The 25,327-nt window shown below is 61.1% G+C and overlaps 1 protein-coding gene and 1 long non-coding RNA gene across 3 annotated transcripts in view; one reads left to right on the forward strand and one right to left on the reverse strand.

Moving 5' to 3' along the window:
• Positions 1-8,617, reverse strand: part of LOC139033810 (uncharacterized) — a 21,971-nt gene extending 13,354 nt beyond the window's left edge. The window contains exons 1-2 of the long non-coding RNA XR_011486285.1: positions 8,492-8,617; positions 6,409-6,511 (exon numbers count right to left, since the gene is read on the reverse strand). This is a non-coding gene — a long non-coding RNA (uncharacterized lncRNA). The remainder of the gene's footprint in view (positions 1-6,408; positions 6,512-8,491) is intronic.
• The window catches only part of ALDH1L1 (aldehyde dehydrogenase 1 family member L1), a 22,356-nt gene continuing 5,191 nt past the window's right edge, over positions 8,163-25,327 (forward strand). Inside the window, exons 1-16 of one of the 2 annotated variants that reach the window (XM_020881415.2) lie at positions 8,163-8,267; positions 10,066-10,215; positions 11,439-11,673; positions 12,189-12,354; positions 13,491-13,592; positions 14,052-14,141; positions 15,704-15,841; positions 17,634-17,759; positions 18,107-18,198; positions 18,777-18,921; positions 20,278-20,397; positions 21,215-21,342; positions 21,895-22,045; positions 22,201-22,271; positions 23,827-23,932; positions 25,114-25,201. In XM_020881415.2, coding sequence (XP_020737074.2) covers positions 10,089-10,215; positions 11,439-11,673; positions 12,189-12,354; positions 13,491-13,592; positions 14,052-14,141; positions 15,704-15,841; positions 17,634-17,759; positions 18,107-18,198; positions 18,777-18,921; positions 20,278-20,397; positions 21,215-21,342; positions 21,895-22,045; positions 22,201-22,271; positions 23,827-23,932; positions 25,114-25,201 — 1,885 coding nt within the window. In that variant the 5' untranslated portion in view covers positions 8,163-8,267; positions 10,066-10,088. Of the gene's footprint in view, positions 8,268-8,333; positions 8,419-10,065; positions 10,216-11,438; positions 11,674-12,188; positions 12,355-13,490; positions 13,593-14,051; positions 14,142-15,703; positions 15,842-17,633; positions 17,760-18,106; positions 18,199-18,776; positions 18,922-20,277; positions 20,398-21,214; positions 21,343-21,894; positions 22,046-22,200; positions 22,272-23,826; positions 23,933-25,113; positions 25,202-25,327 lie in introns of those variants that run through there. The other variant, XM_070463528.1, reaches the window with a different exon arrangement.

A 25,327-nucleotide genomic window follows, 5' to 3' on the forward strand; every position in this document is an offset into this window, starting at 1 on the left:
AGGAGGCTGCCCATTTTCATAAGTGTGCACAGACACACACCTACGTGCACACACATGTTACAGTCATAGATGAAACAGCAAATTTAAAAAGTGTAACTTTGAAATCCATCTGCAGGCTCTTATTGTTTTGAAATGGACAATGGATAGAAGGACATGTCCATCTCCTTCCTTGCCCAAGGTTTTGCCTCTTTTCTTCGTCTTTTTGCATTATATGGAATTTTGTGGGCAATGTTGATTGACAGCACAGGTCTTCAATACCGTATCTGCCAAGAACCTACAAGTCCTTTCATAGGTCTGTGGCACACTCCTGGGGAAGCAAACCCTGACCTGAGCACGTGTCAACTGTTCACACTCCTCAGGTGCACACCTGGGTGAGCACATCTGCCTGCTGAGATCCCCATGTGCTTGATTTCAGGGTGTGCCACCCCCCCCAGGGGTGGCCTTGAAGAACCAGGAGAGCTTCTCCCAAGGGTGTCAGCTGAGGGCCTCTGCACCCTCAGCTCGTCACATGTTCGGGCTCTCCGACTGGAGAGAGGAGCCTTGGCAGTCAGTGGCAAAAATCACGTTGGATTTTGGAATAAGGCTACTTGTTACCAAGCACTAACTCTGAAACTGAGCTTTTGTCTCTCTCCAGCTAATCCCATCCCGAGAGCTGTGTCTTGCCTCTGGAGCTATTTCTGGCAGCATCTTTAGCTTTCTTACCATCTTTACATTCTGGTGAGCAGCACGCTTCCTCTGGTATGCCTCCGTCACTGGTTCACACTACAAATCCACCTGATTCACACCGAATCCACCTGATTCACACTACAAAGCCACCTGGTTCACACTACAAATCCACCTAAAATGTACAATTTTTGCTTGCTTGCCGAATTCCAAAGTTGCTCATCTCCAACTACCTCCTGCTCCCTTCGACCTAGCAGGTCTGATGCTGGAAACAGATGCCCCCATCCCCCACAAGCAGTGAGGCTGGTTACGCAGATCTGCCTTACCCCACAGGGATGCAAGTTCTGGAGCTATGCCCCCATACTCAACTTTTCCAGAAAATGAGGAGAAATAACCCACACCATTTGGAAACCTCAAGACCATTTTGGAGGTTTGGGGACACATTTTGAGGTCTTTCTAGAGCTTTTTTAAAAAATTTACTACACTTCATACACATTACCTTATTTGATATTCTTTTTAAAAAATATTTTATTTCTTGGTTGTTCTGGGTCTCCGCCACTGCACGCAGGCTTTCTGTAGCTGCGGCAAGTGCGGCTCTCTTGTCACGAAGCACGGGCTCTAGAGGTGGGGCGCAGTCGTTGTAGCGCACAGGCTTAGCTGCCCCACGGCACGTGGGATCTTCCCAGACCAGACATTGGACCAAGGTCCCTGCACTTGCAGGCAGATTCTTATGCACTGCACCAGCAGGGAAGTCCTTATTGGATATCCTTGGCAGTCGTCCGGCCTGGTAGCACCACCGTGCCCACGGCGCAGCTGAGGGAGCTGCAGCACCCGGAGGCAGGGTATTAGCAGCGTCTCGTTGCTGGCCAGCAGGGGGACTGACCACGGCTTCTGTTCACAGGCCAGAGCTGGTCACGGGCTTCTGCCAAGGACGAAGGGAGCAGGAGTGACTGTGGTTGGCAGAATGCACAAATCTCATGTGACAGGGAGATGAAGTTCTACACGTACGTGGACAGTTACATGATGGACATTGGTGTGAGGGCACCAAGATCCAGACACAACCCCCATCCAGGTGCCTGCTCCCAGGGAACTGACCTAAACGTCCACTCCAATATCTGCTGTGTAGATCAGTTCTGCTTGGTTCTGTATTTTATTTAATGGACTCCACAGCTGTCCTCATGCGTGAGAATTCAAGACTCTGCCTGTATGTGCGTGTTCAGTCTTGCCCGACTCTTGGCGAGCCCCTGGACTGTAGCCTGTCAGGCTCCTCTGTCCGTGGGGTCCTCCAGGCAAGAATACTGGAGTGGGTTGCTATTTCCTTCTCCAGGGGATCTTCCCCACCCAGGAATCAAACCAGTGTCTCTTGAGTCTCCTGCAGTGGCAGGCGGATTCTTTACCACTAGCACCACCAGAGGCTGACTACGCCTGTGAGGTCCACCCATGCTGGCGCTCGTGCAAAAGGGAGAAGGGAGCAGCCGGCCTGCGGAGCTCATCAGGGCGGGAGGCGGCGCCTCACAGACCCAAGGGTCCCAGCCACTGAGGGCCCTGGGGATGGAGTCTTTCCAGGACCCACAAAGGCCTTTCCCCTGTGGCTTAGACTCTGGAGCTCCCAGGCAGGAAGGCGCATGTCCTGGGAGACAGCGCTTTTGAAATCAGGGCAAAATGACTTTGGCTGCAGGCCCAGAACCTCGGCCACATGGTGTGCAGGCAGACAGGATGGCGGGGAGCAGGGGGCGGGGGGCTAGGGGGTGGGGCTGGGCTCCGATGTGTGTGAGGGGTCATCGCAGTGGCCGGAGGAGTGGGCAGCCCCCAGTCCCTCAGGCCCAGAGCAGGCGGCCCTTGGAGGAGCCCTGGGCTCTGGGACGGGGGCGGGCTGTGGCAGGTGTCGGGGGCTGGGCCCCTCCCCCAGCCGCCCCAGGTTTCGGGCCCCATTGTTTTTGCAGCAGGACAAGCAGGCTGTCCTCAGCCTCTCTGGGAGGGCGGCAGGGGAGGACTGGCCAGGGCAGCAGGACTCTCCTGCATTCAGATGAGCCCAGGGCGGCTCGGCCAAGTCCCGTGTGAGTCTCAGCCCCAAGTGGGACTCCAGGCTGGGTTTTTGGCGCTGGGGGAGGAGCGCCGGGGTGCGGTGGGTGGCGCACGGCGGAGCCCCGGTGCTCCGTGTGCCCTCTCCCCCTTTAATTAATTAAGGTTTTGGAGGAGATTATAGGTTTACAAAGTTCAGAATCCAGAGGATAAGCGTGTGCGCTTGCGAGGCCTGCTCCTCTGCGCCCCCTGCTGGCCCGTGATCGGCTCTGCAGTTTGTCCTGACAGGTGCCCGCGGCCCGCGCCCCACTGTCCTGGTTCTGGGTGCGGAGTTGGAGGGGGGCATCCGCCGGCCACGGCCGGCATGTGGTCCACAGACCTTACAGCCGAGTCAGAGGGCCCCCCACTTGTCCCTATGTAGCTGTAGGGCCCTTTCAGCATCCCAGGAGCCCAGGTATGGAGGGGGGCTGTGTGCCTATTTTGAGGGGTGTGGGGGGGAGGTCTCTGCACCCGAGTCAGGTGAGCTTCTCAGCTGACCCAGGAGTGGGGTCACAGGCTCCAGCCGCTCCAGCAATGTCTGAGAGGGGTCCAGACCTCTCAGCACCCTGAGGTGGGCCGGAGGTGGGGGCGGAGGGTCTCTTGAGATGCAGAAACACCTCTGGCCCTGGGTGTATCCACTGTGTTTTGCAAAAACAAAATCTGCACCTCAGGGGCGGGTCCTGCAGTGCAGGCGATCTAGTGTCGGGCGCTGCGCACACACGTCCTGCTGGAAGGGGAGGGGCGGGCAACGCTGAGGTTTGCCCTGGACTCCGGGAAGAGGAGCCAGTCCTGGGGCCTCCTGTGGCTCAAAGTCTGGGACGGTTAGGGCCAGGGTCAAGGAGGGCCAGAAGGGCTCTGGTGGGGACGATTTTTAACTCTTCCTTTACCCATCTTCTGATTGTTTCGCAGTTTGTGCTGAGCAATATTACTTTGTGATGAACCTGTGGCCTTTGTGTGACTTCTATACAGATCTTCTGCAGCTAGTTTGATGAAGTTTGACAACTGAACAGCCCATGTGGCCACCACTCCAGAGAGCTTAGGATGCTTCTGTCATTCTAGGAAAGCCCCCCAGTGCCCTTCCAGCCAGTGCGCCCCACCCCAGGCAGCCGCTGTCTGACTGACCAGCGGAGCCTACAGTCCACGGGGTCAGAAAGAGCTGGACCCCACTGAGTGACTGAGCGCGCGCGCGCATGTGTGGCTGACACCGCCGGTCGGGACAGGAAGAACCACGAGCGCCGGCCCTGTCGGCGGTGACCTGGGCCTCCCTGGTCCATCTGGCCTGCGCGCGGCGTCTCCCTGTCTGCCGCCCCCGCCGGGGCCTCACCGAGTGCCGTCTGCACTCTGAGCTCCCCTGGGGCCCTCATGCCTGCGGCTGCCCTTCGGCTTTCCCCACTGTGCCCGCTGGGCCCTCTGCTGACGGGCCTGGACCAGCTCACCTGCTGGGCTCCCCACCCTCCTCCTTCCTCGCTGCTCTGGAGTCAGACCTGGAAAGACCGCATCCACCAGCCTCTTGGCCCTGACCTACGGTCACCCAGAGGGAGATGGAGCATGTGAGGAGAGTGGCCGGATTCTCCAGGCGAGGATCCTGGAGTGGGCAGCCATTCCCTTCTCCAGGGGATCTTTCAGACCCAGGGGTGGAATCCGGGTCTCCTGCATTGCAGGCAGACTCTGTGCTGTGCCACCAGGGAAGCCCTTTGAAAAAAAATTAATCCTGGTCAAATAACAAAATGCACCGTCTTAACCACTTTTAAGTGTCCAGGTCAGTGGCATTAAGCGTATTCACATTGTTGTGCAGTCATGACCACCATCCAACCCGATTAACACTTCACTTTGTAAAGCAGTCACTTCGTCCCCATTAAACACCAGCTCCCACTCAGCTCCCCCAGCCCTGGCCCCCACCGTCCAATTTTCTGTCACTATGAATCTGAGTGCTCCTGGGGCCTCATGTAAGTGAAATCATGCCCTGCTTGCCCTTCCATGACCGACTTGTTGCACTGCATGTAGTGTCTTCAAGTTTCCTCCATGTGGCATGTCGGGTCTTCCTTCCTGTTTAAACCTGAATAGTATTCTGGGAAATTGATTATTTTTCAGATGTTCTTACTTGGCAAAATAAGAAGTTAGCCACCCGATGTCAGTTGCCCAAATGCCTATGAAATGGCTCTTCCAGTTACCACTGGACCTCAGGGGGAAACATAGACTCCCCTTGTGTGCAGCTTCTCAGGGATCAGGCAGCCCCCATGGGCGAGTCCTGCTTCCTCACGCTTCCTAGAGACCACCTCACGTCTGTGCCCCCCCAACACTTGCCCCGCACACTCCCCCACGCCCCGCCCCGCCCACCCACATGCCACCCACACATCCCACCCCCCCCAGGCACTCCCATTCATCCCCCCCACACACACACGCCCTGCCCACGCCCGCCACCTACGCTCTGACTTCTCTCTCCATCTGGAGGCTTTCTCTGACTGAACTCCCCCAGTCCTGCCAGGCCTTGCTCCCCCTGAAGGTCCCAAGGGCCCCGGGCCCCTCTCCCGACCGCCCCCAGCTTTCGGTTTCTGCCCCCCTCACTGGACTGAGAACACCTCCAGGAGGGACACTGTGCCCCACCCCCCAGGTCTCACTTCTTCCCTGTGATGAGCCCCGGGGTGGGGGATGCACCTGCCGGCCCGGCCCTGCCCCAGACCCGGGATCTGACTCTCCAGAGGGGTCAAGAGGCCCCCCCGAGAGGCGTTCGCAGGAGAACATCTGTGCGCTCGGCGCACCTCGGCCCACTCCCAGAAACACCCGAGTGCATTTCCGGGCCGCTGGGCGGACCCTGGTTCAAGCCTGGAGCTGTATGAAGGCTCCCCCCGACGCCACCTCTCTCTGCTACAGCTGTGCCCCCCTCCCCCAGTTCATATGTTGACTCCTAACCATAAAGGTGATGATATACGGGGGGTGGGGGGGCCTTCAGGGGGTGGCCAGGTCATAGGGTGGAGCCCTCAGAGTGGGATCAGAGCCCTCATACAAAGACCCCAGAGCCCTCTCACTGCCTCTGCCATGTGAGGACGCAGAAAACGGCCCTCACTGGACCGGGCTGGCACCCTGATCACAAACCTCCAGGCCCCCGGCAATGAGTGGATGTTGTTATAAGCCATCCAGCCTGTGGCATCGTGTTCTCAGCCTGAATGAGGCAACATGTAAAATCATACATTGCCCATCCCAAGGGGAATATCGCAGGAAGCCATCCTGAATTCTCGGTTCCCACTGGGGGCCAGCATCAGGTGCCACTGTGAGTAACTCCCAAGGTGGGCAGAAGCAGGGCGGGGAGGGGAGAGGCAGTGGGGCCCTGAACAGGAGCCCTTAGGACCCGGCCAGAGGGAGCAGTGGCCTGGAGCTGGAGGGAAGCGGGTCACGCGGCCGTGGTCCGAGAACACACACCTGACGAGTTAATGTTTTCCCCCAACGCACACACAGCACTGGCTCCCAAATCCCTCGAGGACAGCTGAGTCATCCTTACATAACAGAAAGAGCCTCCATCGGGTCACCCGTCCACCTGGCTTGAGCCAGACTCCCTCTAAGCTGCCCCCGGCCTGCCCCTCACCCACAACGAGGGCCGAGCAAACCCTCACTGTACTATCTGCACCCCCCAGCCCTCCCCCTCCAGCCCCGGCCGCTGCAGGCTGAGGACCGTGCATCTCCACTCACCCCTCTTGGATGCAGGCCCTGCTCAGGCTTCTGGGGTACACAGCTGACTGGGGCCCCGTCTCCACCTCAGGGGTCTTGCTCTTGTGAAGAGAGACAAACAAGCCTGTGGAAAAGTACATCAGGGTGTGATCTGCGCTAACATTAAAAAAAGCTAAGATCGTGGCATCTGGTCCCATCACTTCATGGCAAACAGATGGGAAAAAAGGGGAAACAACGACAGATTTTACTTTGTGCTCCAAAATCATTGCAGACAATGACTACAGCCATGAAATTAAAAGTTGCTTGCTCCTTGGAAGGAAAGCTATGGCAAACCTAGAAAGCGTTAAAGCAGCAGAGACATTACTTTGCCAACTAAGGTCTGTCTAGTCAAAGCTATGGTTTTTCCAGTGGTCGTGTATGGATGTGGGAGTTGGACCATAAAGAAGGCTGAGACTGAAAGCTGCGTAGTGTATCTGACTCTTTGTGACCCCCCTGGACTGTAGCCCACCAGGCTCCTCTGTCCATGGGATTCTCCAGGCCAGAATACTGGAGTGGGTAGCCGTTCCCTTCTCCAGGGGATCTTCCCAACCCAGGGATTGAACCCAGGTCTCCTGCATTGCAGGTGGATTCTTTACTGTCTGAGCCACCAGGGGAGCCCCAGGAAGGCTGGGCACCAAGGAGCTGATGTTTCCAAACTGCGGGGCTGGAGGAGACTCTTGAGAATACCCTGGACTGCAAGGAGATCGAACCAGTCCATCCTAAAGGAAATCAACCCTGAATATTCATTGGAACAACTGATGGTGAATCTGAAGCTCCAATACTTTGGGCCACCTGATGCCAAGAGCCGACTCATTGGAAAAGACTCTGATGCTGGGAAATATTGAAGGTAGGAGAAGGGGCGACTGAGAATGAGATGGTTGGATGGCATCATCGACTCAATGGACATGAATTTGAGCAAACTCCGGGAGATGAAGGATAGGAGCCTGGTGTGCTGCAGTCCATGGGGTTGCAAAGAGTCAGATATGGCTGAGTGACTGAACAACAACTGTGCTATGAATGTAGGAAGGGAGAGGGGCTGGGACCGCAGGAGACCTTCCCTGAGGGTCCTCACGTTCAGCCATGTATTCCACAAATTTTATTGAGCACCTGTTAAACACAAGGGCCTTCCCAGGTGGCTCAGTGGTAAAGAATCTGCCTGCCAATGCAGGAGACTCAGTGTTCTTGCCCTTAAAATCCCACGGACAGAGCAGCCTGGTGGACTGCAGTCCATGAGGTGGCCAAGAGTCAGACAGGACTTAGCAACTGAACGAGAATACAGAACACCAGGCCCTGGGTGCTGGGATCCCTGCAGACCGCGCAGCGGGAGAGACAGTCGGCCAGGTGACCGCTGAGCCTGTGATAAACCTGTGGCTGAGAGGGTGAAGAAGCACCCTGAAGCTCTCCGTGTTCAGGGGGTGAGGGTGGGGCCTGTCTTAGTGGGTATGTGGTTGGGGAAAGCTTCCCTTAGAATGTGACCTTGAAGTCGGGGCCTCCGCAGAAAGACATGACCACAAAGTGGGAAGTTCCCGGGCCAGTGAGTGAAGTTACTGCCTCTGGGGGCCACTGTCCTGGGGTCAAGTCAGCCCTGCCGAGATCCACCGCAGCAGGCCCTTCTCACAGCCTGCGACTCCTGGGAGGGTCCTCCCTGCCCCTTGGCGTGATTTTCCGCCAGCCCCGCGCCCCTCCCTTCTGGGGTTTTGGCCTTGGCCGGGGCTCCGGGACTGGCGGGGACCAGCCCCACCTCTCCGCCGCCCAGGCCGAGTCAGCGCCAGCGCCGTCCCCTGCCCGGACCTGACTCAGAGGTCCCTCTGGACAGTCAGGCTTGCGCTCCTCCTTGCGTGGTGAGTCCCCGGGAGGCAGGCAGGGAGGCTGACCCTGCTCGCGCTCTGGGGCTCCAGGCTCTGGGCCCGCGGTGGGGACGCGAGCGGGGATTCCACTGGGGCCGGCAGAGGCTCCCGGCCTGGCTGGGGATCCTCTGACCGCAGGACCGCGGTGAGGGGCCGGGCGGCCGGGGGATCGCGCGGGAGGGACGCAGGAGGGGAAAAGGCGCTTCCCGAAGCCGCACCGTGGGCGCTGGGCATCATCAGTCCCGCTTTCAGGAGAGAGAACAGAGGCTGGAGGGGAGAGGGTCCTTCCTCCTCCTAAGGCCCTCACCCCATTTTCAGGACTGGGGATGGTCCTCCCTGATTGGCCAGAGCGGGGGGCCGGGCGCGAGGACCTCTCGTGATTGGACAGCTCCAGCCCACCTGTCGCGGTCCTTCCCGCTGGGAGGAGCGGGACCCCAGACCCTAGCAGGGGGTAGGGGTAGCCCCCTTCCTAGTCTGGGGATTGCATTACCCAAGCTGCTCACAGCCCGTGCCCTCCAGGGGTCTGTCAGGACCCTCACCTGCCAGCTGCCTGGGGGAGGCAGGCATCCCCCGCCAGGTACCCCAGTTCTCCCGCACCCTCAATTTTCCAGAAATCGGGCCACTTTCTTAAGCCCTGGATCTTAGTTTCTTGGGCTAAAATTGAGGGGGGGGGGTATAATAACAGCCCTCAGCGGCTGAGGCCAATTCTGAAAATCAGGGGCCTGTGCCTGACGCTGGCCACAGACCCTCTGCGAATCTCCCCTCTGTGAAGCTTCCCGATGGCGCTGGGAGATGCCCCTGTCCTTTTAGGAGACAAGGAAATCTTGAACCCAGGGCAGCTACGCGGTGGCCCATCCCCCGACCCAGGACCGTGGGAAGGGCCACGGATGGAGCATGACCCTGCAGGCTGAGGGGTCACGAGTGTGTGGACCACCAGGTGCCCAGCTGGAATGACTGCAGGCACGGAAGTGGCACTGGGCCAGCAAAGGGCAGCTGGGGACCGACGCCTGTGGCTGACTGCCCAGCTCAAGGGCCTTCCGACCGCAGCTCAGAACAGGGGCCTTGGGCAGGGCCTGGCCACTGGGCAGGGTGCCTGGGGAGCATCTGCATTTTACATTCACATCTGTGGTGCATTGCCAGTTACTTTTTGTGAAGACTTTGATGTGTATCTGGGCTCATCTTTTGCGTGTGGGTGTCTAGCAGTTCCAGCAACATTTGTAGAGGAGACTGCCTTTGCTCCTCTGTCAAACAACCGGAAGGTGAAAAGAAGGTGTGCAGGAACTTGGAGGAGGCAAAGATTTCTTAAACAGAATACAAAGCCCATTCAGCATAAAGGGAGACTTTGGTGCAGGGTACTATGTTCAGTTTAAGAACTTGGGTTCATCCAAAGGCACCATGGAGTAGACAGGCCCCAAGCCCCCAGCCCCGGCCTGTGGCTGGAAGCCTTTGAGGAGCTGCTTCCTCATCAGCAAATGAGGAGACAGAAGCTGATGTGACTTAACTGAGGTGGCAGGGTTGGTTAGTTGCAGAGATGCACTCAGATGACCCGGGAGGACACCACACACAGCGCTGGGTGCTGGGCTGGGGGCTCCGGGGGTCGGGTGGGGGGGTCCAGGGTCTGTGACAGCACGCCACTTACCCCTGTGGCCCCTCCTTCTGTCCCCCAGGTGGACCCCTCCCCGCAGTGGCTGGCTGTCCTGGGTGCCCAGAGCTGGGCCCAGGGGTTGGGGTGGAAGAGGTGGGCTGCCCCCTGGGCCAGCGAGCCCTGTGGGATGCTGTGTCCCTTGCCCAGGTCCTCCCGCCCAGCCCGCTGCCATGAAGATCGCAGTGATCGGACAGAGCCTGTTCGGCCAGGAGGTCTACTGCCACCTGCGGGAGGAGGGCCACCAAGTGGTGGGCGTGTTCACTGTGCCCGACAAGGACGGGAAGGCGGACCCCCTTGGTGAGTGGGGCCTGGTGGGCGGTGGTGGCAGCGGGGCCTGCGGGTCTTGTGTGGGCTTCCCCGGCCTGAAGTGACCACACATGGTCCTCCCTGGGTCCTGCTCAGGGCCCACTGACCGCCGGGCTTTTCTGGAACAAAGCGGATCACAGGGATGGGTGGTGGAGAAGGCCAGCCTGCACCCAGGACCCCACAGCCTGAGCACCCCGGCTCCCCTCTCCCCTCACCCAGGCTCTGAAGGGGCTGCCGGGCGGGAATCACCACAGTCAGGTTCTTGGACATGAGCGTGCCCTGCGCCCCATCTCTGGTGGGGGCACCTGTTGAGCAGAGGCCCCCGACCCACCCGCAGCCCCAGAGTTTCTGCCCCCAGGATGGGGCGGGGCCTGGGAGTCTGCACCTCTGACAGGCTCCCGGGGAGGCACCCCTTCTCCAGGAGGAACACTGTGTGAGAATCACTGCTGAGCTGGGGCCTCAGCTCGAGGGCCGGGCCTTCAGGCCAGCCCCGTGTCCTCCTCAGGCCTGAATGTTTCAAAATGCGGGGCCCGATTCTGTAGGAAGAGGGGGCTCCCACAATGGAGCGCTGCAGGCCAGGGCACCACCACTCTGCGCCTGGCCCAGTGCAGCCTGTGACAGTGACCCCTGCCCGGGGCTGCTCCTCGACCTGGCCTCAGAGGGTCAAGGTCTAGTCTGCTCACGCCAACCCGCCTCCCTGCACACAGGGCAAGGCCGAGTGGTCACTAGGGCCACGCAGCGGCCGTGTGTGACGGAGCTGTCACACCTGTCCCCAGACCTGCTGGGGAGCGCTGACGGGTGCAGGCCGAGGAGAGGGCCCAGGGCATCGTGCCCGCAGGGGGCAGGGGTGCGGCAGGGCAGACGCGGCGGGGGGTGCTGCATACTCAAACCTGGAGACGTGGGGGACACGCATCAGAGCCAGGGGGCAGGGAGACCCACTCGTGGGGCCTGTAGGTGAACAGGTCAGGGGCCATGCAGGCATCTGGGAGATGGAGGTGCTCAGAGGTCCTGGCGGTCAGCAGGGTCAGTCCAGGCAAAGGTGTCCCTGAGGCTGGCCCTGGCTGGGGCCATCGCTCCGTGCTGCCCTGCAGAGCCTGGCTAGGCGGCTGGGCTGTTGGGAGGGACAGACCTAGAGAGGGGTGCAGGAGCCCCCCCCGCCCCACAAGCAGGCGGGGGCTCAGAGGCTGGGGGTGGACTCTCACCCGCATCCGCAGGCCTGAAGGCTGAGCAGGACGGCGTGCCGGTGTTCAAGTTCCCCCGCTGGCGGGCCCAGGGGCGGGCCCTGCCCGACGTGGTGGCGCAGTACCGGGCCCTGGGAGCCGAGCTGAACGTGCTGCCCTTCTGCAGCCAGTTCATCCCCATGGAGGTCATCAGCGCCCCCCGGCATGGCTCCATCATCTACCACCCGAGCCTGCTGCCGCGCCACCGCGGCGCCTCCGCCATCAACTGGTGAGACAGGCCGGCTGCCCAGGGTCCGCGGCTGCGCGTCAGGGCCCCCGAGGGGTCAGCGCTGCCAGAGGCTGCCCACCCTGCCCCTCCCCACCTGGCCAGAGAGAAGGACAGACTAGAGACACCAGGAGCAGACAGCTCCAGATGAGAGGGCGAGAGTCTGCAGGGTGGAGCCATCGGAGGCGCCATCAGGGAGGCAGGCATCTGAGCCGGAAGAGAGGGCAGGCTTGTAGCCAGACCAGTTGGGACGCAGCCTCCTGACCTCAAGGCACATCTCCTCGCTTCGCTGGGCCTCAGTCTCCTCATCTGTAGGAGGGGCGTGCGAGGATGTTACACGGCAAGGAGGATTAAGTTACAAGGGCATTAGGGCTTCTATAGCATGGTACCTGGCACGCGGTTGCATCAGTAAACACCGTTTTCCCTCTTTCATCCTTCCCTGGGGAGGTGGGGAGGCCCCTGGGCCCCCTTTTCCTCAGCCCTTCCTTCTGGACTCAGGTGTCACTCTTCTGCCCCAGGACCCTCATCCATGGAGACAAGAAAGGGGGGTTTACCATCTTCTGGGCAGACGATGGTCTGGACACCGGGGACCTGCTGCTTCAGAAGGAGTGTGACGTCCTCCCGGATGACACCGTCAGCTCCCTGTACAACCGCTTCCTCTTCCCCGAAGGCGTCAAAGGCATGGTAAGGCAGGGCTGCGCACGTACCCCAGGGCTCCTGGTGCCAGCTACTGCCCTGAGCTGGCTGGGGTCTGCAGGCGGGAGGGACTCTCATTTCAAGGCTTCACAGAGGCGGGCTTAGAACAGGTAATGGATGCTCTCGAACTGAGATGCTGGAGAAGATGCTTGAGAGTCCCTTGGACTGCAAGGAGATCCAGCCAGTCCATCCTAAAGGAGATCAGTCCTGAATATTCATTGGAAAGACTGATGCTGAAGCTTCAATCCTTTGGCCACCTGATGCCAAGAGCTGACTCATTGGAAAAGACCCTGATGCTGGGAAAGATTGAAGGTGGGAAGAGAAGGGGACAACAGAGGATGAGATGGTTGGATGGCATCACTGACTCAATGGACATGAATTTGAGCAAACTCTGGGAGATAGTGAAGGACAGGGAGGCCTGGTGTGCTGCAGTCCACGGGGTCGCAAAGAGTCAGACACAGCTGAGTGATTGAACAACGACACTGTTCTATTAGACAGGACTCGCTTACAGCTGTTGGAACAACTCAACAAACCTTGGCCAAAAAGGCACATTTTGGACTCCTCTCCGAGAGGAGACTCGACAGGGACCTCTTCAAGCCTGGCAGGACCCGGAGGCTCGGGCCTGTCCCTTCACCCTGACCCTACTCGCCTGTTTAATTAGCTTCCTCCTCACATTGGCCCCCCTTTGTCAGGAGGAGGAGTTGTCCCTGGTGGCTCAAGGGCCACACCTCCTGATTCCAGAGGACAAGAAACCCTCTTTCCCCAAGAATTCATGAATGGAAAGTCCGAGGATGCTCCCAGGATCTGGAGGCAGAGGGCAGACCCAAGGGGTTGATGTCAGAGCTGTTGTGCAGCCCCAAAGAGCAGCGCGTCCAGCAGGGCAGGTGGCGGGACAGGGGCCAGCCGGGGCGTCTCCATGGCTCAGCAGGGGCCACCCCCCGGGCCTCCTCCTGTGCCCCGCTTTCAGCCGTGGATCCACCTGCTCCCAAAGCAGATCCCGAGGTGCCTGTCCTGAGCCGGGCGTGGTGCTGGGTGGGTCTATGCAATCCCACAGTTCGGACCATGAGCCCGGGGCCGAGGGGAGGGTCCTGATGCCTCGAACACCCCCACCCCCCGCCTCCCAGGTTCAGGCTGTGAAGCTGATCTCCGAGGGCAAAGCCCCCAGACTGCCTCAGCCCGAGGAGGGCGCCACCTATGAGGGGATTCAGAGGAAGGAGACTGCCAGGGTGAGCGCCAACAGACCGGGCATCTGAACTCTCCCTGGTTCCTCTCTAGGGAGGGCGGGGGCCCCAGGGAGATGGGCTGGCGGGGGGGCGTTGGACTCCTGGGGGCTGCCCCGGTTGGGGAGCCCAGGGGGTCACAGGGCTGGGTCCCTGACCGGGGTTAAGGGACCTGGTGAGCCCTGTGTGTCGGGCCCTGGTGACCCGACAGAGCGTCATCTTCCCACAAACCATGCTGCACTTCACATCCTGTCAGAGACCAAGGGTCCCCGCGCACCCAGAGCCGGGGCCCCGAGTGGAGGCCGGCCCAGCTCTGGGACTCAGAGGAAGCCGGGCTCCTTGGCCCATCCCCAGGGCTCCACCCAGTGACAGGAGTGTCCACGGGGAGGAGGGGAGGCTGGGGGTGGGGCCCCAGGGTTCGGGGTGCAGGGAGGGCCCGCTGAGCACACACACCCTGCCCCGCAGATCGACTGGGACCAGCCGGCAGAGGCCATCCATAATTGGATCCGTGGGAACGACAAGGTGCCGGGCGCCTGGACGGAGGCCTGCGGGCAGGTGTGTCCCTGCGGCCAGGACGGCCGTGCTCCGGGGCCCCCTGCCGCTAAAACTGCGGGAAGGTGCGGGCCACATGGTCGCCAGGCACGGGCGGGCCCCAGCCCCCGCCCCCTGGGCCCTGGAGGGGTGGGGTCCACACACACAAGGCCTCCGGGCCAGGCAGCAGCTCTGGGGTCAGGCCTTCACCCCCTGGTGATTAAAAGTTCTGAAACAGCAGAAGTGAAAACAGTGAATCACCAATGTGGTACTTAGTACCTGTGTGCTGAGCACTCACAGAAAAGATGGTTCAGAGCCGAGAGGCCCCAGACCATGCACGGTCTGCTGACATGAAGCAGGTTACACGGTGAGGAGGCAGTGACTGGCTGTCACAAGAGTTTTCTTAAATGATAGGGATTTGGCTAAAGGTCATTCATTTCAATTTCGAAGAACAGTTTAAACTTTGCTTATGATTTCCAGAGACACAAGCAGGGAGTGATTGAGGCCAACTTGGTTTTGCTTGTCTTGCAAAAGAAGCTAAATCAAGCTCTGCTGTGTGACTGAGCTGTCCTGTCTGCTCCGTGCTTTCCAAGGCCACTCTCTGTTTAGACAACATATTAAAAAGCAGAGACCTTACTTTGCCAACAAAGGTCTGTTTAGTCAAAGCTATGGTTTTTCTAGTAGTCATGTGTGGATGTGAGAGTTGGACTATAAAGAAAGCTGAGCACTGAAGAATTGATACCTTTGAACTGTGGTGTTGGAGAAGACTCTTGAGAGTCCCTTGGACTGCAAGGAGATCCAACCAGTCCATCCTAAAGGAGATCAGCCCTGAATATTCATTGGAAGGACTGATGCTGAAGCTGAAACTCCAATACTTTGGCCACCTGATGCGAAGAGCTGACTCATTGGAAAAGACCCTGATGCTGGGAAAGATTGAAGGTGGGAAGAGAAGGGGACGACAGAGGATGAGATGGTTGGATGGCATCACTGACTCGATGGACATGAGTTTGAGCAAGCTCCAGGAGTTGGTTGATGGACAGGGAAGCCTGGCATGCTGCAGTCCATGGGGTTGCAAAGAGTTGGACACGACTGAGTGACTGAACTGAACTGAACTGAACTGCGTGGCCCTCAGAGACTCCAGTCCATCCCTGACTCGCCCTCGCCCTGGGGGCAGAGGGGCTTCAGCCAGGCCCTTTCGAGGACAGCCCTGTCCTCCACGAACTTCCCTGACCGTCTGAACCCCTGCTCATGGGCGGGCTTCCCAGACCATCTGGGGTCTCTGGCCTTGCCACCACCAGCCCCCTTTGCACCGCGGCCAGGGCGTGGCGCGTCCCCAGGCAGGCGCTCCCTCAGTACCGGCTGAGCACACTCTCTGCAGGTGTCTGACCGGGGGGTCGGAGGTCACAGTCCCATGGGAGGTGGGAGGGGCCCCCTCTGGGGCCTCCCGCCTGCCCAAGTCTCATCTGTGCTCCGGGCACTGATACCTGGGCTGTCACAGCCCGTCATCCCCCGTCAGCTCAGCCCCTCCTGGTGGGCCACGGGGGCCCCCCTCTCATCTCCACCTTCCGGTTTCCGGTCCCCAACAGAAGCTTACGTTTTTCAACTCGACGCTGAGCACCGCGGGCCTGGAGCCTGAGGGAGAGGACCTGCCCATCCCGGGCGCCCACCGGCCGGGGGTGGTCACCAAAGCAGGCCTCGTCCTCTTCGGGAACGACGGCCGGATGGTAAGGGTGCTGCTGTGACTCCTTGTCTGTACTGTGGGCTCAGGCCCCGCAGGGAGACCCCCAGCCATTCTGGAGAAAACCGGGAAAGGAGACCACAGAATCCAAGAGGGAAGACCCTCACCTGCTGGGTCGGCCACTTTTCCATCCCAGGAAGACCTGCCCCGGGCTCTTACTGACCAGGTGCCCTGTCCAAGCTGGGGACCCTGGGGTGCATCAGAGTCGGGGGGTCTTGTCCAGAGAGCCCTGTTCCCGGGCCTCGTCTCAGCCCAGCAGAGTCCAGGCGCACATAGCGTGCAGAGTTTCCTTCTCTTTGAATAAAAGTCCCGCCGGGCACATAAGCTGCTCTGACCCGCTTTAGCAACTGCAGCTCAGGGTGGCACGGAGGATTTACGCAGCTAAGTATTTATGTGTGCTTGAAAGCCACACTCTGTTTAAAGCAACTGAGTTCTCCCCACAGCTGTATGAGATCCGTGTTAGCATTTTACCATTTGACCAAGTAGAAAACTGAAGCAAAGAAATTCAGATCCCCTGTCTATTGTTATCCACGCACATGACACTCACCGCACCAGGTGGTGGACACGTGGCCTGGGCCCTAAGGTACCGGGGGCAGCAAAGCAGGAGGGCAGGCAGGGTCTCGGGGCACTGGGGGAGCTCCAGGGGACTCTGTGGATGCTGAACGCGTGGTGGCGGCCGTGCGAACAGGCCAGGGCGGGGAACAGCTTGGCTTGGACCAGTGAGAGCTCGCTCTGGGTGCCCGTCCTGCTGGCCCGAGGCTGCCTGCGGGTTGCAGGGCATGGGTGACCCTTCGTGGGCAGCACTGCATTGAACGAGGGCATCTGTCTCAGGCCAGGTTCCCGCAGCAGATCCAGGCGGGAGCGTGTGCGTTCGGGTTATGGAAGGAGGCAGCTCGGGAGGAGGACAGTGGTCACAGAGAGGCGGGCCTCTCTGCTGACCATGACCGAGCTTAGCTGCCAGCCGCAGTGGAGGACAGGGCCCGGGCGTAGGTCCTGGTACAGCTGCAGGAGGAAGGCACCAGCCACGTGGATTTGGGCCGCATCTTCCCTGATATCCCCAAGGGAATCGCGAGGCCTAGAGGCAGCCGTGGTGGCCCTGGGATGAGGGTCTTTTAGGAGCGTCCAGCCGGGCTTGGCTGGGCTGGGGCTCCAGAACATGCATGGAGGCAGCAGTCGGGGGCAGGGGGTGGTGAGCAGGGAGCCCAGCTCCAGTTCCGGGGGGCGGCACTCTTCACAGAGCACCTCACCTGGCAGGAGCGTCCTCTGCCATGAACACACACGCTCCCCGACCCAGAGGGAGCCTCTGATGACCAGGGCCAGTCTCCACGCAGTTTCTGCAAGCTGGGGGCTGGGTGCTGGATGACTAGCTGTTTTCTCCGTTGGCCTTCAAGGCAGTGCTGGGATGACTTCCGTCTCACATGCAGGCATCGATTTTATAGAATAATACAGCCATTGCTGTTGTGAGTTGCTTAGTCGTGTCCAAGTCTCTGTGACCCCGTGAACTGCAGCCCGTCAGGCTCCTCTGTCCGTGGGATTCTCCAGGCAGGAATACTGGAGTGGGCTGCCATTTCCTTCTCCAAATACAGCCATCATGGGTTTTCAAGCCTGAGAGCGTGCTGGGGTGGAGGACACGGGTTCCCCCCGACCGCTGCCCACACCCTCCGACTGTCTGGTCTCCTCATGCCCTGCCTGCGTCCAGGCCTGCCTAGGGGAGAATGGGGGTGAGCGCATGCCTGCTGCGGGACGGCTCAGGGGCACTGACGGCCCTCCCGTCACAGCTGCTGGTGAAGAACATCCAGCTGGAGGACGGGAAGATGATCCCAGCTGCGCACTTCTTCCGGCGGGCGGACAGCAGTGCCTTGGAGCTGACAGAGGAGGAGCTGGGCACCGCAGAGGCCGTGCGGGTGAGGAGCCAACAGGGCTGCCGTTGTGGGGTGGGAGGAGGGGGCGTGCATGCACTGGGTGTGTGTTCTGCTGGGGGCGGGCCGTGCACATCCTGAATCCATGTGTCCTGGCCTCAGGCGCGCCATGGTTCTCTTCCGGATGTCGCCTGGCCCTACTTCCTCTGCTGGGTCCCACCCCCCAACGGCGAGAGGGCCTGCGTCTGGGTGCTGGGAGGGAGGCAGTCACCCCAGGACCGTCCAGCCCAGGGTGCAGCTGAGCCCAGAGGGGACAGGCCAACCCGGGGCCAGGCCACACCAGGGGCTGCCTTCTGGGCCTGGGAGCCTCTTCTCACCACCCTGCCCTTCAGGGTGCCTGGAAGCGGATCCTCCCCAGCGTGCCGGAGGTAGACGAGTCCACGGACTTCTTCAAGTCAGGGGCCGCATCTGTGGATGTCGTCAGGTGAGGCGGGGGGCAGGGGTGGAGCCCCCGGGGTCTCTGGGTTGGAAGTCACCCCCAAACTGAGGAGCGGGCACTGTGTAGGTCAGAGATCCAGAAAGGATGCGAGTGTGCAGGCCTGAGCCTACCCGGCGTGGGACAGCTGGTGGGCAGGCGCGTCCATCCCCCATGGGGTTACAACCCCGGAGCAGCCACTCTGGGCCTGGACACGTAGCTGGTGGCTCACAGCTCTGCAAGCGGGAGCCCAGCAAGCAGACAGATGAGGACCACCGCCCCAAAAGGTCTCGGCATGCACAGGGCAGGGCAGGGGGCTGAGGCCCCATCATCATGGGAAGAAGAGCAAACTGTATGCAGCAGTTTTAAAGCAATCGCAAGCCTTCCCAAAGCAACTGATCACGAGTTAGTACTGATAGAGCCGGAACTTGAACCCAGAGCCTCTGAATCCACAAGCTGGGCTTTCAAGACTGATTCTAGACCAGCACCCACGCTCTGGGTGCTGAGCGGAGCCACGTGCTCTGCTGAGAGGAGGGCAGGGCCCCAGGCCTCGTCCAGTCTCCCATTCTCCCCGTTCTGTCCTCCAGGCTGGTGGAGGAAGTCAAGGAGCTGTGTGAAGGCCTGGAACTGGAAAATGAAGATGTCTACATGGCAACCACCTTCGGGGACTTCATCCAGCTGTTAGTGAGAAGGCTGCGAGGGGACAAGGAGACTGAGGGCCCCATCGACTACGTGAGTCCCAGGAGCCCCGCAGACAGGCCTGGATGCGTGGGTCGTGTGAATCTGCACACCCCACAGGCACCCACATCTGTGGGTCCACAGGGACACCTGGGGAAGCCTGGGCTTCCGGAAGGCCAGGACTCCACGAGCCTGCCCTTTGGTGACCAAGCTCCCCTTGGTAACTCCAAGCAGCCTGAAGATGCCAGGCAGTGGGACAGGCTCTACAGAGGCTGCTGCTGTCTAAGATTCAGGGCAGGGAACAGGATGTCGAGGAGACACGTCCACAATGCATCTCTGCAGCCCCCTTTTCCGCTGGCAGTCTCCTGGTGTGGCCTCCAGCTCCCGTCCTGCACCCCGTGCTGATCCTCGCGCCTCGTTCGGGTTCCACCGCCTCCTCCCTTCATCCTGAGCCAGCAATGGCAGTGCTTCCTGCTGGGCTCAGCCTCTGGCCTGACTCACCGTTTCTTAGCTCTTCCGTCACCTGGGCGACCAGTCACTGCACTAAAGGGCTTTGGTTGACGCAGGAGAGAGAGAGACTGAGTGAGAGAGAGGGGAATTGGGAATGGTTTCCCAAGAAGGGCTTCCCTGGTGGCTCAACTGGTAAAGAATCCACCTGCAATGCGGGAGACCTGAGTTTGATCCCTGGGTTGGGAAGATCCCTTGGAGAAGGGAAAGGCTACCCATTCCAGTATTCTGGCCTGGAGAATTCCATGGACTATACAGTCCATGGGGTCACAATAAGAGTCAGACACTACTGAGTGACTTTCGCACTTTTCGCTTCCAAGAAGGAAAACAAATGACCCTGTACATTCAGCTCGTGTGCGTGCAGTGTGAGGAAGTAACGCAGATCTGTTTGTAAAGAAACTCTGTATAAACCACCCTTGGGGTGTCTCGTTAGGCTACTGCTCCTATAGGAATGAGCTTTGTGATGGTTTGTCTGGCTGGGAGTTTAGAGCACGGCTGATGAAGGAAGGACAGGTGACCAGGGCGGACGCCAGGCTGGCCTTAGGCTGTGGACATTGGAGGAGAAGCCCCCCAGTGGCCCTGTGTGTGTGCGATGCAGTGGGGGCCGTGTCACGTCCCGTGTTTGTTGCCCTGTCACTTCCTGAGTGTGGAGCCCAAGGGTTGGGGCTTGGGCGGCTCCAGCTGGCAGGCTGGCCCTGCGTCTCTGTCTCAGAAGTCACCTCTGCCCCGCATGACGGCCCTGGGCAGCAGGCCTGGAACTGTGAGGAGACCCCAGGCCTCTGCTTGTGTGCTGAAGGGTTGCGGGGGCAAGTAGTACCCGTGTCTCTGGGGGGGGGTGGTGGTGGCAGTCCCTGCCTGTCAGGGATGCCCCTGTAGCTCCAGCCTGCCATCCTTGTCACCCAGGTGGAAAAAGCCGTGAACAAGCTGACCCTCCGGATGCCCCACCAGCTGTTCATTGGGGGCGCATTTGTGGACGCCGAGGGCGGCAAGACCTACGAGACTATCAACCCGACAGACGGAAGTGTGAGTGAAGGCCTGGGGCCCTCGCCTCCACCACCATCTGTGACCCCTCGGGGCCCTCTCCTGTCCACTGACACCCTGCCTCGCATCAGGAGGCCCCCTCCCCTCCCCCTCGCCCCCTCAATCAGGAGCCCCCCGCCCCCTCGACATCAGGAAGCCCTCAGCATCCCAGGCTCTCAGAATCCTTGACTGTGGCCGTCAGGCATCAGAGCACACACGGTCACGTTCACACACACACACGCACGTCCCGGGGTGGACACACTCCCACACACGCGCACCTGCAGAGGACTGGGCCGCAGGTCATGGGCCCTGAGAGGCTTAAAGAGAGCAACAGGCGGGCCGCGTGGACCCAGACAAGGACCCCCGGGGGGCGCCTGTCAGGGGCTGTCACCACCTCCAGGCCAGCGCTGGGGACCCTGAGCGGGAGGCCGTGTGGATGCCTGAGCTGTGGGCTCAGAGACGCCAGCCTCAGCGGCCCCCACCGGCCCGTCCACGTGGAGGCCTGAGCTGCGGGGCAGGTGGGCACTCTCAGGGCACAGGATCCAGGGGCTCAGGCGGGCGTATTAAGAAACAGCCCTCCCAACCAGGATCCACTCAGCGTGTGGGTCAGCTGCTGCTCTCGGTGGAGGACACTGCGTCGCCCCTGGCCTGCAGCGGCAGCCTGGGTCTGTCACCCTGTTTGGCCTCGGGGCGGCAAAGGCCCCGGGGGACATGGAAACACAGCCCGTCCCACCAGCCGCGTGGCCCGCCCCCCCGCCCAGCCTTCCCCGCGGGGCCACCCAGGGGGCCCAGAGGCCTTCAGGGCTTGGCTCCCCCGCAGGTCCTCTGCCAGGTGTCCCTGGCCCAGGTCAGCGACGTGGACAAGGCCGTGGCTGCTGCAAAGGACGCCTTTGAGAACAGCCTGTGGGGGAAGATCAGCGCGCGGGACCGGGGCCGCCTCCTGTACAGGTGTGAGCCCCGCCCCCATCCCTGTTCCCAAGGCGCAGGGATGCTTCTGGGAGGAAGGACTCGAGACTGCACAGCCAGTGGCCTCCGAGGGAGGACTCTCTTATGGCACGTCCCCCTCCCGATGAAGCCCGGGGAGGACTCGGGGTGCTCCCGCTCATGGCCAGTCAGCCAGACAGGAGCTGGGGGCTGCCTCCCTGGGGGTCCCTGGAGGGGCCAGCAAGCTGGGAGCAGACGGGGGTGCTGGGGCCGTGCTGTGGCCGGGGCGGAAGGATGGGTCAGCTGCCTTCAAGGCTGAGGGCAGCTCTGGACAGGTGGTCTCCACCTGCCCCCCCAACCCTGCCCCCAAACGTGAGGCCCTCACATGGGGGGCATCCCACCTCCCAGGAGCCCACAGCCGCCCCTCACACCCCTCCAGCCAAGGGAACACCATCCCATCTCACAGATGAGGACATGGGAGGTCAGAGACCGAGTGGGGGGCAGACCCCCAAGAGGGCAGGCAGGCGGTGCCAGCCTGAGGCCAGCGCCCCCTCCACACCCCCGCCACCCCCCTAGGCTGGCAGAGCTCATGGAGCAGCACCAGGAGGAGCTAGCGACCATTGAGGCCCTGGACGCGGGCGCAGTCTACACACTGGCCCTGAAGACACACGTGGGCATGTCCATCCAGACCTTCCGCTACTTCGCTGGCTGGTGTGACAAGATCCAGGTGGGGCTCTGAGCACCTCAGCCATCCCGTCTGATGCCTGCTGGGGCCTCGGGACAGGCAGTCCCATCCCGTCGTGGGCCCGGGTGCAAGGAGCTGCCCAGGGGCGGGGGGGTGCGGCCAGAGCCCGCCCAGTGACGCCACTGCTGCTTCTCCAGGGCTCCACCATCCCCATCAGCCAGGCCAGACCCAACCGGAACCTGACCATGACCCGGAGGGAGCCCATCGGGTGAGTCACGGGCCAGGCACTTCCGGGAATGCGTGTGGGGCTCAAAGGTCCCTCCCCAGCCACGTGTTTGTCAGACAGAGATTCCTTTGCTTGGTGGCTCAGATGTAAAATCGTCTGCTTGCAGTGCTGGAGACCCGGGTTCAACCCCTGGGTCGGGAAGATCCTCTGGAGAAGGAAATGGCAACCCACTCCAGTACTCTTGCTTGGAAAATTCCATGGATGGAGGAACCTTGTAGACTACAGTCAGTGGGGTCGCAAGGCGTTGGACACGACTGACGACTTCACTTTCACTTTTCATTCCTTTGCCAGCCCTGCCTGCCAGACATCTTGTTTCCAGATAAGGTCACACCCTCAGACAGGGCTGCAGGCACAGCCCAGCCCTGGTGGCAGCGAGTCTCTGCAGGGCTTCAGCTTTGGAGCCCCCAGCCCAGCCCTCCTCCTCCCTGGGCTCTCACCCGCTCCCTCTCAAGCCTGCGCCCCTGGGTCTGCCCTGTGGGTCTGGGGTGGGCACCAGCTTTCCTAACGCCTCAGCACACCCCACCACTCCTAGGAAGGTGTGTGGGCCTCAGGCTGGCCCCAGTCCGCCTGCACTCCGGCTCTGCCGGCCATGTGGCCACTTACTGACCTGCCTGCCCTTGGTCTCTGAGCACCCTCCTCCCACTGCCGGGCTCAGCCAGGCTTTCCTTTGGGGGAACATTCTCTGACAATGGTGGAGAAGATGGTGATGAAAACGATGGTGAAGAAGGTGATGAAGAAGATGGTGGTGACAGTGATGGTGAAGAAGATGCTGATGAAGAAAATAGAAGTGATGAAGATAATAGTGAAAATGATGGTGATGAAGACGATGGTGAAGACAGCAGTGAGAGTGAGGAAACAGCGGTCACCTGGTCTTCGAGGGGCTCCCATGGGGATGAGCTCGTCTCACTGACCGCAGCGAGGGGTTGCCATCTCCAGGTTCTACAGGGCCACGTGGTGTGATCAGTAGGTCTCCTAGGTCGTGGGGGTCCCTCCGTGGAGACACCGCCCAGCCAGAGGCTTCTCCGGGACAAGGGGCGGCACCGACGCTGGACCCCACCGCTCAACACAGTGTCAAGCTTCGTCCTTCTCATTCCCGTGGCGATGGCCCTGGCCTAATGCCCAGGAGGACCCTCAACCACACCCACCCAAGTGACACTTGACCATCTCTCATCCTCCTGCCTACACACAAGCTCTGACCCTCTCTCATGGCTGCCTATCCACCCCTGTGGTCCCAGACCGTCTCCTAGGCCCTGCCTGTCCCCACCCGTGCCCACCTGCCGTCACCCTCCTCCTCGGGCGGCCCCTTCCAGGCTGCATCCCTAGAAGGTGCCCCAGCAGAAACCGCAGGGTCCTCTGCCATCACCCCTCCTGGACAGGGGCTGCCGCAGACGGGGCACACTGCCCCGTCCGGCCTGGGCAGGCAGCTGTGTGCTGGCCCTGGGCAGGGGCTGGCCTGGAGGGGAGGGAGGCCACCGTGAGGTCTGGGCGGGGACCCCGGGGGAGCCGACAGACGAAGGCCAGCCTCCCTCCCCAACAGGGTCTGCGGCATCATCATCCCCTGGAACTACCCCCTGATGATGCTGTCCTGGAAGACGGCCGCCTGCCTGGCCGCGGGCAACACAGTGGTGATCAAGCCTGCCCAGGTGGGTGCGGGCAAGGCCCTGGGCCCACGGGCTTGGAGGGCGTGGGCGGGGGGAGGCCACAGGCCCCTTCGACCCCCACACGCCCCCCCACGCCACATGGGCCGGGAGGAGAGGGCTCTGCTGGTGACGGCAGCCGGCGAGCCCGACTCTCAGGGCAGACCTGGTGAGTTTGCGTCTCGGGGCTGGGTCAGGCGGGCCAGACCGCGTGCGGCCACTCGGTGAGCGTCCACATCTTTTCCGCATCAGTCCCCCTGTGGACCCCAGGACCCAGGCTCTGGGCTCTGAGCCTGGGGTGTCTACTGTTAAAGCTGGAGCTTCAAACCCCAAACATCTGGGGGAAGTTCCTATGTGTCCACCACCTGGGCTTCTCAGAGAAGCCCCATGACGGGGTCCCTCTCGGGGAAGCCATGTGACGGGGTCCTTGCACTGAAGGGGCCTGAGCAGCGTGGCCTGTGGTGGGATCACCCCACGAGCCGCCATCCTTCATCTGGACTTCAGGGAGATCAGTTAGGAGCTGCAGGCCTGATGCTGGGGCAGTGGGACGGGGTGTCCCACTCCCTCAGCTCCTTTGGGGCGGTTGGGCCCCAAGGATAACATAACAGAAACCAGTGAAATGATACCTGCTCACCAGAGTCCTGCACTCCTCAGGCATTTTAACACACAATGAATTCCCCACCGACTTGCACACACATCTGCTCACGGAAGCATTGCCGCAGCCCCTGAGGTGACAACCTTAACTTCCCCCTTGAGGCTGGGGGGCTGCTGACAGGTGAAGGCAGAGGTCCCCGGAGCGTCCACTAGCCCAGCCCCTCAGGTTCCAAGCACCTACCCAGGCACCACTCAGCCTGAGGCCCAGTGGGGGGCGGGGCCAGACCCCTGAACCAGGCTTCCCCCAGCCTGGGGGGCGTGGAGGCAGGCTGGCCGCGGCAGCATCACACAGGGTTGGCGGGGTGAGGCTGGGCACGGAGGAGCTCTCGGAGGCCAGCGGGCACAGGCAGCGGCAGAGGAGGGCCAGGGAGAGGCACACCCTCGGCCTCTGGGTGTGGCCCCGGCACCCCAGGGCTTGGCATATACAGGTGGAGGTGGGGGAAGGTGCGGGGGAAGTCGCTGAGGTGAGCAGCCTGGTGCCTGGCTCCCTCTGCCCAGCCCTCTGGACCTGACCGCCTGTCCCGCATCCTCAGGTCACCCCGCTCACGGCCTTGAAGTTTGCAGAGCTGACCCTGAAGGCGGGCATCCCGAAGGGTGTGGTCAACGTCCTGCCGGGATCCGGTACGGCTGGGGACGGGGCACACGGCCTGCTGCATGACACGCCCCAATGTGCGGGTGGCGGTGGGGGGGCTGCCTGGGGGAGCCCCAGGGCTGGGGGACTGCTGGATGGGGGTTGGCGAGTCTGAC

Source organism: Odocoileus virginianus, unplaced genomic scaffold (assembly GCF_023699985.2).
Source record: "Odocoileus virginianus isolate 20LAN1187 ecotype Illinois unplaced genomic scaffold, Ovbor_1.2 Unplaced_Contig_3, whole genome shotgun sequence".
Lineage (NCBI taxonomy): Eukaryota > Metazoa > Chordata > Mammalia > Artiodactyla > Cervidae > Odocoileus > Odocoileus virginianus.